Genomic DNA, 15,732 nt, shown 5'->3' on the forward strand with positions numbered 1-15,732 from the left:
GTTAATGTAAACAGAAAGATTATTGCAACAAGGAAAAGATCATGTCATGGTTGTTGCGTAACAGATTTTCCGCAAGTTTTGTCTCCATAAGGTATTGGTTTGCTAATGCCTGAGTCAGAAGTATGTGTTTGTAGTACAAACTCAGGTTTTTAGCTATGAAAGTTTGTGATACAGTCTCTGATACCAGGTAAAAAGCGAACAAACAAGCAAGCAATGTAATTTGTGGGCAGATTATCTTTTTCTTTGTAATCTCTTTGGTGACATTGAAAGGCTAATTTGTGAGAATGTTTTGTGAAGCCAAAAGTGGAAATAAATTATCCTTCACTCCACCCTTTTCTTTGTCTCTAGGATCCCGTCTCCGCCAAGAGGACTTTCCACCACGGATTGTTGAGCATCCTTCAGATGTGATAGTCTCTAAAGGAGAACCAACAACCCTGAACTGTAAGGCTGAAGGACGGCCAACTCCTACTATTGAATGGTACAAAGATGGAGAGCGAGTGGAAACTGACAAAGATGATCCTCGCTCCCACCGTATGCTGCTGCCTAGCGGATCTTTATTTTTCTTACGTATTGTGCATGGACGCAGGAGTAAACCTGATGAAGGAAGTTATGTTTGTGTAGCAAGGAACTATCTTGGAGAAGCTGTGAGTCGCAATGCATCTCTGGAAGTGGCATGTGAGTAAAGTTTTATATGATTAACACTGCGAAAAACTTTATAGTTGCTTTTATATTGCTATCCAGCACTTGCACACATTGAGTGGTTTGAGAGATAAGCATAGATAAGGATGGCATTTTGTCATCAGCTGTATCTCTTAGTCAAGGCATTTATACATGCATTTATTCAGTAGCAGTGACCGTACAGAATGTGATTTATATGGAAGTACAGTTCTAGCCAGTGTATAATCATGATTGGCACAAGCACGGACAAAGGCTAATCTTCCTCTAAAGAATAATCTAATTTCTAAATTATGACTAAAGTTGGTTATGCTGAAACTAATGTGGAAAAATACCTATCATTTAATATAAGGTGCACTGTCTGTTTCTCTTTATTTAGTCATCTGTTACCTCAACAGGAACAGACAGCTTCTTGGTGTCTCATGTTCTGTAGTGCTGGCAACCTCAGTGTGTGCTCCTCTATCATAAACTTGATATAGGCCTCATTCATTATGTGAGTGGCAAGTGAAATTGTTGGCCATTTCTCATATCCTCCAGAGCACTCTTATTCTTTATCGATTCTCTTTGTCTTAAAAGAGAAGTCGTCACAGTTCTCAGAGAGACCACCCAGCATGCATGATATGCTTCCAGTAGAGTTAACAAACACATTCGTTACAGTCTTAGAGCAAACAAGCTCATCATATATAAAATGTAACATTTTGCTTAGTAATTTTTGCTGCTTGGTTGTATGGGTTGGAAAAAAAACTTGATTTTTTTTTTTTCAGAGTATCGACAAAGCGTAGCTGTGTTCCTTTGCATAATTGTGTGTTTTAGTGGAATTATAAATGCTGTTCTCTTGCTGATCTTTAATTTTCCCCTCACAGTTCTTCATTTGGCAGTAATTTCAGCAAAATGTGTTTGACTGGATTAGGGCTTCAGCACAAGCTTTCATCACTTAGTTGGTAGAGAATGGATTTAAGAACACACAAAAAACATATGGTGGCCTAAAAAAATAGAGGTAGAAAAAAGCAAACTTTATTCCTGATGCAGTCTGGGACTTTTATAGCTATTGTGACATGATCGTAGGTTTTCAGTCTTTTCACAAATTGCAGAAAATGACATTCTTGAATTAGTTAGATGTTGGCATAAGCTGAGTAGAACAGACCTGTTCACAGCCTTTTCCTTGTCACAACCTAGATTAAGAACTGTTGTAAAGGAAGAATAAAAGCAGGTTTGTTTGAGCCACTAATAAATGTATATCTGCTGATAAAGGCATCATAATGTTACTCTATTACTAAGTGTAGGTAGCTATTTAGGAATTGAGAAGATGACCAGTTTAAGAAAGGTTGAAAGCTGGGTGAGTACAAATACAGATGAACTTTAGCTGGATTATTCCTGTGTTTATATGCATGTTTTTTTGTTTTAAGCTATCTATTGAGAAACCCTGCGTGAAAGACTTAAACATTTGAGATCTTAGATAATCGTGTTATGATTTAGACATCTCCCATTGAAGTTCAGAACACTGTTAAAGTTATGCTTTGAGTCATCAAACTGAAGTGATTGGTTATTTTGGAATTCAGAGGTACTCTGTGTTCTATCAGTTTTCACTGATCCCTACTTCAGTGGCTGCTGTGAGACTCTTGTTACAGCATCTCCAGTCTTTGGCATTATTTCTTTAACCACTATAACTGATGGCAGGTCATGCATGAACTGCATGTGAGACAGTACGAGACTTTAAAAATAATAATACCAAGTTTCATTGTCAGAAGGATCACAGAACATGAAACTTTAGATCTGAAACTATAGCCAAAGTTTCTGCAATAGCAACATGCACCTGACATCACATTTTTAAATTGTTTTCATAGCTTTGAAATTTAACTGACTGAATTTTCCAGTTAAACGGTTTAGCAGTCTAAGGCAGGCATTCTGTTACCACTTAAATTAAACACTGCTTTGTCTTTCCTTGAGCCATACCATGATTGTGATTATAAGAAGGTACTTTCAAAGAGAAAAACCCAAAATGTAATCATTGTTCGTTTGTTAAATTTTAGAGATCCTCTTGTTCTATGCTCATAGGTTACAAAAATGCATGGCAACATCAGAAGAGGTGTATCAAAAGAATCTTGTGGAGAGAGATACCCAAACTGACTAATTTTCCTTGATTTTGAAACTTTTATCTATAAATTAAGTTTTAAAGTGACTTTTAGAGAACAACTATTTCTAATGTCAGCATTTCTGGAGTGAAAAAAGTGGGCAAACCTGTAACAGGCCATGTACACACTTGAGAAATGAGTTGTTGCTGACAGCCTGTTGTCAGCATTAAGTCCTCATTCTCGTGTTTTCCACACTTCTAAGGGCAGTGAGTTGCCTGGATGCCAGGGCCCTGTCTGAGGGAACTGAGACAGCCACATGCAATCAGGGCTTCCTTCTGCTATCTCTAATGGTGTTGAAAACTGCTCTTTACACACTGAGCTAAGCTGTTTTCATCACCAGAGACAGGGTGGTTGTCCTTTGCTGACAACACGGTTTTGGATTACTAGATGACTGTAGGTGGCCTCAAATTGTGCTATTAGAGAAAAACTTCTAAGGTCTAAAATGCTTGAGTCTGCTATTTTAGTGGAAAAACCAACAATTGTTTTACTTTTCTTATTATATTGTCATTCCACACTAACGCACACTTGGAACTTTTGAATTATTTATGAAGAAATATTTTGGCATTTTCTGTTAAGTTCTGTTAAGTGTGGTCACGCTTATGCATTCAGATGATATTGCATTAATTGCGATTCATTCTTTTATCCTTTCATTTTTCCCTTCCATGGTCATCTGGCCTCAAAGCACCAACATTGAAAATCTTCTGATGTACCCATTAGATAGAAGAAAAAGCTTAAGTGAAATTCAGTTTGATCATGTAGTGATTCAGAGGACAGAAAGTGGCCCATCTTGAATGTAATCACTTTCCCCCTTGGTTTTGAAGTGATTTTTTACAAGTTGCTGAAGTCCCAGAGCTTTTTTTTTTTTTTTTTTTTTTTTTTTAATGTAGGAACAGTTAACATCTTTCCCTAGCATAATGAATTTAGATACCAGAATTTAAATCTGCTTTTAAATCCATGCCGGTTGAAAGCATTTTCATACAATTAAAGGGTAATATTTGTATCTACTTATATGCATAATCAGAAAAGTAGATCCATCAAATCATAGAATATTCACAGAAAATATCTCAAAAAACTGTGAGGAACTTTGTTTTGAGAAGCTACTTAAAGAACATCCTTACCATACAGAACATGCTTTAAGAACTGTTTGTAATTTTAGGGAGTGTTTATTCCAGAGGATATTGAGGGAGAAATAGATGTTAGTATTGTAAGGCATAGTCTGGGCTAGACAATTCTTCTTAAATGCATCAGTCAGTGCTGTTTTTTTGTTAGGGTCAGTTTCCCTCCCCTCCCCTTCCTTCTTTTTGTTTGTAAGAACCTTCCTCAAACAGTAAAAGATAATTCTATTTCTAGTAACAGAATCTTTTTTTTTTCATTGTGGTAAATTCTGATGTAGTATTTGTATGTCTTATGATTCTATCATTAAAAATAAATGTTCTAGTCCTAAAACATTTAAAGAATCTTATTCAAAATAGTAGAACATATTTCTTTATTTTTCTATTTATATGTTGCAGTTTTTTTTTAAACAAAATTGAACCAGGATTGGCATTATTAGAAATATCTTAACAGCAAAAATTTCTGGGGAGATTTAGAAAAGGGAGTTCATCCTATTTTTATGAAATTGATTTAATTCTTGAAAATCATTCTTGAAAACTTTCACTGTTAAAATAAAGGCACGGTTTTTTACAGTGTATGAATTGACATGATTGAACCAATGTGCTGGAGTTTTCCAGTGGGACTATTGGAAGACATAGATAGGATTTCAGTCCCCAGCAATGGGGCGCCATTGTAAGCAACAGAGAGAGCATGAGGGGTCCTCGCTCTGAGTCACCAGGCTCTGATCCAGCCTGAGTCAGCGGTAGCCCCTAGGGAGAGCAGCTGTAGCCCCAGGTGTTAAATATGTGACAGCAGCTTGATCTATCGACCGCTGTTAGAGGGGGCTTCGGCCTAAATGAAAATTCATGAAAAATTGATGAAGTCCCCAGATTATTTTTTTTTCCCTTTTCCTTTTTCTCTGCTGTGCCAATGCAGCAAGGAGAGATTAAATGAGGTGTTGAACGCTTTAGTGGCAAGGAGGTTGCGGTTCAAAGGTCAGAAGGTCAAGGGAAGGGAAGAAAAGACCAATTTTCTACCTTACTTTCTTTTAAAAGAAAATAGTGGGCTTTTTAGATTAGCTAGGATTTACTTCCATTTTAATATAAGAATCCATTTTAATATAAGAATAAAGCCCGGGAATATTCACAAATAAGATTCTTTTCTGCATGGGTTGGCAAAGGGTAGAAGTGTGTGGGTTGGTGCTAATAGAGAACACAACTGGAGGACTTGGCTTCATAATTCAGTTGAATAACCAGAAATAGATTTAATTTTGTGATGGCAGAGTAAATTTGGGTTTCCATCTTTCCGAATCTGTGCTTGAACTGAAGTCGTTTGGAGAAAGGTCTTGCATTATTTATATGTCACAGATTGCTTGAATAGCAGGCTTTGAAACACTTTCCAAATATAATGATCTTGTTTATGTTAAATTCAAAACTGAGTTATGTTTTATTTTTAATAAGAGTGGTTACAGTAATACACTGAATTTAGTGTGAAGAGTCACAGGTGTACTCCAAATCCACATCTTACACATGGGAGACAGTAATTTTACAAATAAAACTGATATGCTGTAATACTATGTGAATAAAGGGTGGGAGGTATGAAATAAATGCTATGCAATCATCTCTGTACCATAAAGCTAATGACAATTTGCAGGAACATCTGCAAAAAGCTACAATATGCTCATAATAATGGAGTCAATCATTTCACTTGACATATTTAGAATAAAGATCACCTGTAAAAATAGCATTAATATCTAGCAAAATATATGTGACTCTGAAGGGAATAGATTATTTTTCATCTAGTTTCTGTTAAACATATAATGTAAATATAAACACTGTTATGAATTCAAATTTCTGAGTCTGATTTGCTTTGGTCAAGGTTACACTAATGTGTGATGATGTGTAAAAGTTCATTTACTTACATCCATTTTATCCTCATTCTTTTCAATGGCATGTGAAGAGCTTGCTGTTGAAACCTACAGACTTTTACTCTCATTAAGACAAAAGTAACTGTTGTAGAAACTGAAATGCTGAAGAATGATCCTTACTGAAGCCTGGGGATGAGTCACAGCAGAACACTGAAAATCATCATGCTTTTTCTTTCTCTCCATTTTTCTAAGAGTTAATATAACAAGCCATGGCTATTACATATAATGAAAACAAAATCCCCCGTGTAGAACAAAATACAGAAAGTTGTATCTGGTTAGATAATTGGGGACAAGGCAAGTTTTGTAAGATTGGTGGAACACTTTAAGCTTGTATACTTTTGTAGTTTACAGTGAGAAATTTCTGTGATTAGGTTGAAACCATTGCAAATTCTAGTTTTAGAAACATCGCTTGACATTTTTGTGTAGGGCACAATTTAATCCTTACAGTTGCTATTTGAAATTAGAGATTAATAAGTGCCAAAGAGTGAAGATATCAGAGAAATGAAGTCCAGATGGATGTTTCATCTTCATGTCCACTTTTCATTAAAGAAAAAAAAAAATAGTTCTAATTCTTTCTTATACTAGTTTTCATTTAAGTGTGTATTTCTGTTACTTCTGAGTTCCCCTAGGATAAGAAGTATAAACACTTGTGAGAGTGTATTTTCTGTAGCACAGTCATCTTATAATAGACTTTTGGTGAATGTTCACAGCCTAAAAAGATTTAAAGAGAGATACACAGCTTCACACAAAATAAGCAGGCTTTGTTACCTGAGAAGTGTTCACTCTGGGCACTTCAGCTTAGCTGGTCTTATGTGCTGAGAAGTCCAGTGAAAAGTTTCCTTAACAATTGAAAATTTCTACCTCAGTGTGAATTAATTCCTTCAGAACTGGTTGAAGTGTTTTTGTATTGTACTCTATTGCACTTGTGTGTGTGTGTGTGTGTGTGTGTATATGTATATAGAGTGTATACACATATACATGCACACACATATATACACATATATATATATACACACTTCAGTATTATCCTATTCTATGTAGTAGAAATAGTTTCTCACATGCAGAAATGGTTAAAGAAGCTTTCTGTAGCATCTCTAATTTATTCCTTGATTTTTTTTCTGCCCAGGGTCAACTCATTTTCCACCTAAAATAGAACTTCCAGCGTTACATTTTAGAAGCTATTTGCAGTGCTCTTGATCTGAATCTGCTTCTAATAATTTCTTGCACATTTTCTCATTTGATTTTTATCGGCTTACTTCCTTCCCCTTGCCTTTGATTTCTTTATTTTTAATCAAATCCTGCTGTTTATGTATCTTTGAATGTTCTACCTGATAAAATGTTGAAAGCAAAAGAACAGTTGATGACTTTACAGAAACCTTGAAAGAGATCACCTATTGGCTGATCTTCGGTTAGCGTGCATGTCTCGTACTCATTTTTTGGTTGACATTTCTCTGATTTTTAGTTCATCTGAGAAATGAAGGAAAACAAGATAACACTGCATTTTTACACTTCTGTTCCCTTTGCTCAGGACCCTATAAGCACTGTTTGAATATTAATTGAAATATTAGCTATTGTTGGCATATGCTTCAGACATGTTGTACTATTCTCTGATGTCAAATAGGCTTTAAAAAATACTCATTTGAGGCAGTACTACGGACCATTCATTTGCAAATGTTGCATGATCTCAATACAAATGAAGTTCATTACTATGCTAATTAACATCAATTATTAGAGGGAGATTGGTGAATATTTTATACACATACACACATACATGTATGTGTATAGCTTTTCATTCTGATAATCACTGTATTTGTTTGAGGAAACCAGAATCTTCGCTGCCTTTCCTATTTTTTGCTGTCTTTGTTCAGAGACTGTCTTTCCCCTGCTTCCATTCTTGGAGAACTAAAATTTAATCATGGCTTTGGTGATACTTCCACTTCAGATGTTTTCACAGGTGTTGTTCTTGGAATAAGTTTATGGTACTTGGAACTCATGTGGGAAATGAAGTAGTAGATTTTTCTTCCTCTGCCCTTACTTGAATTTTTCAAGTGGCAATGAGGTGAACATATGCTGATATTCTGGAAACTGCCTCATCATGTTAGAAGAGGTAGGTACACAATTACTTTCTGCTGTCTCATAAATATGTCTACCATTGTATAAAAGGTTGTAGAGACATAGAGAATTAGGAGCCCTGGATCACCAACTCACCTGTATTCTGCACAGCTGTATTTTTAAATTCTATTTAGTGCTGTTTCAAGCTACCCTTGGAAAAAAAATTTGATTGCTTTCCCCTTCATCCCCTGAGCTCATACCAATTCATGTTTCTGTTGGAAGCTTGCCTTGGAACTTCAGTCTTCCAGTGATGAGTGAAACACTTCTAAAGTTTCCAGTGTAAACATAAACATTATTTATGCTTGTTCTGTGGTAAGATTCTCCTTTAGTTCAGTTATTTTCTCTTTGTGTTTATAGACCAGAATGGTATCACTTCTCATCTGTCCTATTGCTATGTTAAACAAGAAGAGGTCTTGTCTCCTTTTGGAAAATGTTTACTTGATCCTAGTAGTCCTTTCTTCACGTGTTCTAGTTTTCATTCATTTTCTGAGATGTGGGTGGCTATATTGCATATAATGTTTAAAGGACAGAATGACATTATGAACTAGCACTTGATAACTACCTTCAATGTTCCCTTACCTATCTGTCCTGTGATCACGTTTGACTATTTTAAGACATTTGGTAGGTCATTAGTTATTCTGTGGTGCAGATCTTTCTCTATAATGTGTAACAGATGAGCTTCTACTCTACAGCGCGTTTTCCTATGATCAGTTCTAAAGTATATGACCTTGCACATTTTGTTATTCTCATCTCCCATGTTAGTCTTCAAATTCATGCAGTTTAGTGTGATTCACATGTTGAGTGCTGCTAGGCTTGTTGTGTAATCTTGTATGTCAAACAAGGTGGTCTTGGCATTCAAAATCTCAAATCCAACTGCAAATTGCTAGAGAGAACTTCAGTTCTACTGGTTGGACTTGAGCCCTCCTCTTGCTCATCTCTTCTACAAAATTATCAAATGAAATAAATGCAATAGAAATATCAGAATATATTCTGATCAACCAGAATATCAACCAAGCCTCTCAGAAAACTTGAGATGTCATCATTGCTTGTGGGAAGGAAGTTGTTTTGTTGCCTCTCATTCTGATTCTTTTATACATCAAATCACTAATCCATACATAACAGTCTCAGTGGAAAATATCCTTAGCTTACATGGATAAGGTGAGTAATGACCTTGCAAAATAATTTACACTAATTAGTTTTTTCAATTACTTTTAAATCATAACATATGCAGAAGTTCTCAGCCTGCTGTACATACGCACATACACGCATATTGTCATACAAGCATTTTGGTCACAATAACCCCAGGCAACCCTACAGGCTTGAGGGGGAGTGGCTGGAAAGCTGCCTGATGGAAAGGGGTCTTGGTGCACTGATGGACAGTCGGCTGAACATGAGCCAGCCGTGCCCAGGTGGCCAAGGCCTACAAGGAACAACTGAAGGAACTGGGGTTGCTTTGTCTGGGGAAAAGGAGGCTGAGAGGAGACCTTATTGCTCTCTTCCAATAGCTGAAAGGTGCTTACAGAGAGAACGGAATTGGTCTCTTCTCATCGATACCAGGTGACAGAACAAAGGGAAATAACCTTAAGTTGCGCCAGGGATATCAGGAAGAACTTCTTTACAGAAAGGGTTGTTAGGCACTGGAATAGGCTTCCCAGGGAGGTGGTTGAATCACCATCCCTGGATGTGTTTAAAAAGCAGTTTGGATGTGATGCTCAGGGACATGATTTAGTGGAGGTTGTGGGTGGAGCTACGAGAGATGGTTTGGAGCTATGAGAGATGGTTTGGAGCTACGAGAGATGGTTTAGTAGCTTTTGGCACTGATAGGAATGGGAGGGTGGTTGGACTAGATGATCTTGCAGGTCGTTTCCAATCTTGTGTTTCTGTGATTCTGTGATTCTGGACTCAATAGTCTTTAAGGTCTTTTCCAACCTGAGCAATTCTATGATTGTATGAACATGTTGACTGCAGAACTACAAACAGAAGGTGAATCTTTTAATTGGTAGCATAATACCTTAAGAATAGAAGGGACATTCTTCATTTGTTTGTTCCCCTCTGCTTCGTATGAAAATAAAGGTGATATGTTCATCATCATACTTTTGTTCAGGCTTGTAAACTTTTGACTTTTTAATAGATTTTACATGTATTATATAAACTTTGATTGTTGATTATGTTGAAAGATATAGAATTTTTTTTTTGTCTTCCTCTCCCATGAAACACAGAAATCCAAACAAAAAGCTTTCCTTTGGTTCCAAGAAATTGACATTTTAAACAAACAAATGGGTAAAGAGGAGAAAGAAGGTACACTTTGAAGAAAAAATCATAGAGCTACTTCTGCACTGAAGCCCATGGTTTTATATTCTGTTGTGAAATTGGAAGTGGGATGTTTGGGTCAGAACCCTCTTGTGTTTTTTTTTGTTTTGTTTTGTTTAGTCATTATTATTTCTTTTTAAAACTGGATTTTAATTTGGTTGGATTCTAAGGACTTGCTTTCACTTACTAGAATAAAAGCTTGTCTTTGACTATTCTGCTTTAAATTTGCTTTCTAATTTTGCCATTCATCAAAATATTTTGACTGGTAATTATAAATACAGTGTGCATATGTGCAGGGCTGGGCTTATGCGTCACTTCTCTCATAATACACCTGCGTATTGAACAAATGAGAATTTGGTTTCTGTCGTTTTCTTCTAAAGCTGCAGATGTGCTTAGAAATAGTTTAATAATACCAATTTTTTACCTCTCTGGGAAATAGTTTGGCTTTTGCAGAGTAGCTCATAACAAAGAAAGGAGATGTAAAGAACAGAATTTAACAAATATGAGGAAGGAAGTTTTATATCTATATGCCATTATGTTCCTAACAGTGGCATACGGAATTGTTGAAGAAGCAGAAGAGAATATACTTATTTATTTGCTAGAGTTATGGAAAAATGAACACTTAAATTATAATGAAATATTGGTAGTGGTGTTTATAATTTGTACAGCATACAGTTACATTGTATTTTAACTTTTAATTTATCATAAATATACATACACAATTAAAAAAATATATCACTGATGCACATTAATGTACATTCTCACTGTATACCAAAGCCAGTCTATGATATTGTGTACATTTTTTGGTTTCTTTCCAGCAGTTCTGTATTTCTGCAGATAGTGACAAAAGAAATGCTAATTTAATTTTCTTATTTTTAGTGCTCTTTGTTATGATACCTATCAGATGCTTGTTAAACACTTTTTTTTTTTTTCTTAAGCAAAAAGGCAGAAAGCCCTAAAAAGTCAAGCAATGGTGTAAGGACCTGTTCTTCTTTCTGTATATAACATCAACTGCAGGGAACACGTGTTACACTTTCGCCATTCTTCCACCACCTATGCCAAACTCCTCAGTTGAGGTGACCTCTGAAGTGACTGCTGCAGTGAGTGATGCAGTTAATGAGATCCAGCGACACCGTGACCCTGACCCTCTCATGGCCCCAGTTTTCCTCATCCATCTTCCTAGCTCCACAGGCTGTGATGTGCTGTGTGGAAACAGGATCAAGCAAGTGCGAATAAACAAGTTCAAAGCCTTCTGTCATGGTTGCCAACACAGAACATCAGGAAAATGAAACATTAATAACCTGGTGCTGGGGAGACATTGTTTTGCCATAGGAACACCTGGGGAAAGCACCTGGGGAAAGTACCATTTTTCTAGGTGATCAGTTATTTGCGTGCCAGGAAAAGTTTAAGACTTCTCTGAAGGCTGCAAGATTTGGCCTGCCATTCTTCTTAGTCATGAAGCTAGCAGCAGTCAAACAGAAATAGGATACTTTATCCAGAATAATGCTGGAAAACCTGCTAAGAAAGAAGCTTCCTTTGCCTTTGCCTGCACAGTGTGTTATGTGGGCTTAGATTCACCAGAAGTAATTGGAGGGGTTTTTTTTTGTTGTTGTTGTTTTTTTTTTTTTGTTTTTTTTTTTTAAGTTTTTAACCTAATCTGAAAAAAACAGTCTGAGATGTATGGTCTTTATATTCATAATGTATAAATTACTCTTTAGGAATATATTACAAGAAGGGGAGGCAGTATCATAACGTGATTTCAGCATTAAATTCATACCTGCAGGTTGGATGCTGATATAATAAGATATGCTTTCACTTTTCTGGTTGTGACAGTGATTCAGGTAGTGTCTATCTTCTCTGTCAATGCATTCCATTTATCCTGTGCCACTTCCTGATCAGTTGACTAGCTGGGGATTAAATACATTCATTTAGTTCAATGGGTCAGAGCTGTTGTATGAGTAGAAAATTACGGATGGATTTTTGGTTTCATCACCTCTGACTTCTGGCCATAGTATAATTCGTCATCTTCAATGTTCATAACATATTTGCCTGAGCAATAACATGCTCAGCCACCTGTGTGATCACAGCTCTGGGTATGGGATACATTGTACTTAGGATGGATAGGACTGATGTTACAGAAGTTAGAAGGGCATCATCTTTTGTGATGATAAAAACTCCCATTAGTACCGCTAGAGAGTTTACTAATGTCATAGAAAGCTTAGTAAGTTACACAGTAATTCACCTGTATTTGTCTTTTCCCATAGTATTTCGAGGAATAAAAGTCCTTTTTGAAATTGAAAAAGCTTTCACTTTTCTGTGACAGTTAACTGATTTTGTATGCTTATGAGGCAGAAAAAAAGTAATGGTTTTTGGAGTGTAAAACTATAGTAGTGTGTCTGGGTCTCTCTGGATAGCATCTTGTCTCTTGGGCGTGTCAACTGCACCACTCAGCGTGGTGTCATCCTTAATCCTGTGGAGGGTACACTTGATCCCACTGTCAACGTCATCGATGAAAATGTTAAAAAGCACTGGTCCCAGTACTGACTCACGAGGGACGCCACTTGTCACCGATCTCCAACCAGTCATTGAGCCATTGACAACCAGTTGCTGGGTACAAACTCACAGACAGCTTCTCATCCATTGTACAGTCCACCCATCAAATCCATATCTTTCCAATTTGAAGAAAAAGACATTATGGGTAATCACATCAACAGCCTTACTGAAATCAAGGGAGATGACGTCAGTGTGGCTCTTACCTTGTCCACCGATGCAGTTACATTATCATGACCAAAAACGTTGATCAAGCAGGACCTGCCCTTGGTGAAGCCATGCTTGTTATCCCATATCACCTTCTTCTCTTCCATAGGCCTTCCCTGGCACAGTGGCGAGACTGACAGTTTGGTAGTTCCCTTGATCATACTTTCTACCCTTCTTAAAAATGGCTGTGACATTGCCTTTTTCCAGTCACCAGGGACCTCACCTGTCTGCCTCGACTTTTCAAATGTCAGCAAGAGTAGCTTGGTGACTAATGTCAGCCACTTGTCTCAGCTCTCTGAGTTGCATCTCATCAGGACCCATAGGGACATCCTAATTTCATTCCGATTACTATTGCTGACTGACAACATATCTTAGTTTAATATTTTTTTTCTAGTCTTCAATCCTAAAAGTTAGTGTGAATAAACCCTGTTGGAGGTGATGCATTTCTGCATTTCTAGGTTACAAAAATCAGACTTCGTATGTTGACATTTATGACAAAATAGGAAGATTCATGGGAGGTCTGTATGGAGAGGCTGTTTTAGACTTCATAGCCTTGCCAAGGCTGATACAATAACAGTGGCTATCATGATGCAGAAGTTAATCCTTAAAAAGTTCTTCTAATTATTGAGAACTATTTTCTCAGTGTCTGTTGTAATAATTATAAATCTATGCTAAGGAGATTTTCACTTTTCCCCTATTCCACTTGTGAGAGTACTTCATGCCTCCTTTGTTTTGATCTTTAAAGAATATATTGCTATTTTTTTCAGCTTCTCATTTCTCTGTACTTTTCTGTAGCATTATCTGTCCTCTTGCTGTTTTCCCACCGTAATTCTATGATGCTTTCCAAGCGTGGGGCACAGTGTGTTAAATGTTGAGGTTGTTTGCGCTTGCATGTGTATTCAATAACTAGATATCCAAGATATCCAAGAGTTAATTCTTTCCTTCCACAGGAAAAAAAAAAAAAAAAAAAAAAAAAAGCTGCAATATGGAATTAGTTAATAAGGCAAATTCCTTCATTCTGGCTTTTGATTTCACTGAATAATTCTTGTGTTTCCCATTTGCATTATGGACTTCAGAATGGGAGCTCATTTTTCTCCTAGGTGTGGTTTTAGTTTGTTATGCAGGATGTAATAAGAGAGGAGGAAGATAATATGAAAAAGAACGATAAATGACTGTAATTCAAAAGAAGTATGAAGAGATATATGAAGAAAAAAATGAAAACTTTTGTTCTTCAGCAGTTAAGGCCCTATTGTGAGACTTTTCATTTTCCGGCTATATTGGAATGCTATGACTTACATATCATTTCAGAGAGAAAACCACTTAAAGTTATTTCCTAACAGTGACATATCCTTATTTACTGTAAGCACTCAAGATATAAAACAAAATTAGAGGCTCTCGATAAGGTTATTACTGGATAAAAGGGAGATACTATCCCCTGTTACTGAAATAATGTAATATGTGGAGCTATACTGCAAGACAGCAGTTAGAGTTTATCTGCCATGCTCTTGTTCATTATGTATCACAGTTCATTGCAGATACTTGCTAATGTGGTTGGATTTTATTTTATTTTATTTTATTTTATTTTATTTTATTTTATTTTTTATTTTATTTTTTTCACCTTAAAGTAAAAATGCTGCTTTCTTACAGTTTGGAGTTTACTAGCTTTCCCAGATAACATATATGTCTTGCATGTTTCAATGATGCTTAAATGTCACTTTTTTAGGGTCTGTGTAGTTACTTTTTATTAAGACATTGTTAGTCTTGATAACAATGAATAAGAGATTTAGTTTTTTGGAATGTGTTGTGGTGTGCAGAGATCTTCCATAGTTGAACTGACCACCAGCTTTGGCTGATGTTAGTGCTGCTCAAGTGGAGCTCAGTCACAGAATAGGTATTTAACAGGTGCATAAAGGAACATAATATATTCTACTGTTGCAGCCTCAGATATAGCATCAGAAATCTATGATGCTATGATCTATCAGAGATGCTATATTTATAGCATCTATAAATCTATATCTATCAGAACTCTATGTTGGGAATAACCATGAGAAGTTGAAGTTCAAAGCTGCTGTTTCTAAAAACAGAGCCTTAGAAAGGAAATGCCATATCAGTTTTGACTCTGGCAACTCATCAACGCTTCCAGATCTCTTTTAACTTATTCTTTTGTGAAACAAACAATTCATGTGAGAACAGAACTGCATACATTTATCCTTCATCTAAAAATGAAGACTTCATTGAGACTATTTTTAGTGGGTTTTGGTTTTACATATATTATGACATTAGGAAGTATTACTTTTCAGAAAGGGTGGTCAGGCACTGGAATGGACTGCCCAGGGAGGTGGTGGAGTCACCGAGCCTGGGGGTGTTCAAGGAAAGGCTGGATGTTGTGCTGAAGGACATGGTTTAGTGGGAGCTACTGGGAATAGGTGAACGGTTGGACTGGATGATCTTGAAGATCTTTTCCAACCTTGGTGATTCTATGATTCTATGATTCTATGATTCTAAATCATGGGCGTGGAATTATAGAGAATTATTATTTTCATCAGTTAAATTGTCATAAATCTTCTATATTGGCCCTGTGTTAAAAATGACATAAGTCATGGATTCAATCATATTCAAGCTAAAAGGAGCCATAATTCTTATGATTTTCAATTTAGTGGTTTGTCTTCCTTCCTTCCTCCCTTCCTTCCTTCCTTCCTTCCTTCCTTCCTTCCTTCCTTCCTTCCT

At 36.4% G+C, this 15,732-nt stretch overlaps 1 protein-coding gene across 1 annotated transcript in view; it reads left to right on the plus strand.

Moving 5' to 3' along the window:
• Positions 1-447: 447 nt before the first annotated feature.
• The window catches only part of ROBO2 (roundabout guidance receptor 2), a 409,630-nt gene continuing 394,345 nt past the window's right edge, over positions 448-15,732 (plus strand). Inside the window, exon 1 of the mRNA XM_042867094.1 lies at positions 448-675. Coding sequence (XP_042723028.1) covers positions 534-675 — 142 coding nt within the window. The 5' untranslated portion in view covers positions 448-533. The remainder of the gene's footprint in view (positions 676-15,732) is intronic.

Source organism: Lagopus leucura, unplaced genomic scaffold (assembly GCF_019238085.1).
Source record: "Lagopus leucura isolate 7727_CA_CO unplaced genomic scaffold, USGS_WTPT01 Super-Scaffold_100001, whole genome shotgun sequence".
NCBI lineage: Eukaryota > Metazoa > Chordata > Aves > Galliformes > Phasianidae > Lagopus > Lagopus leucura.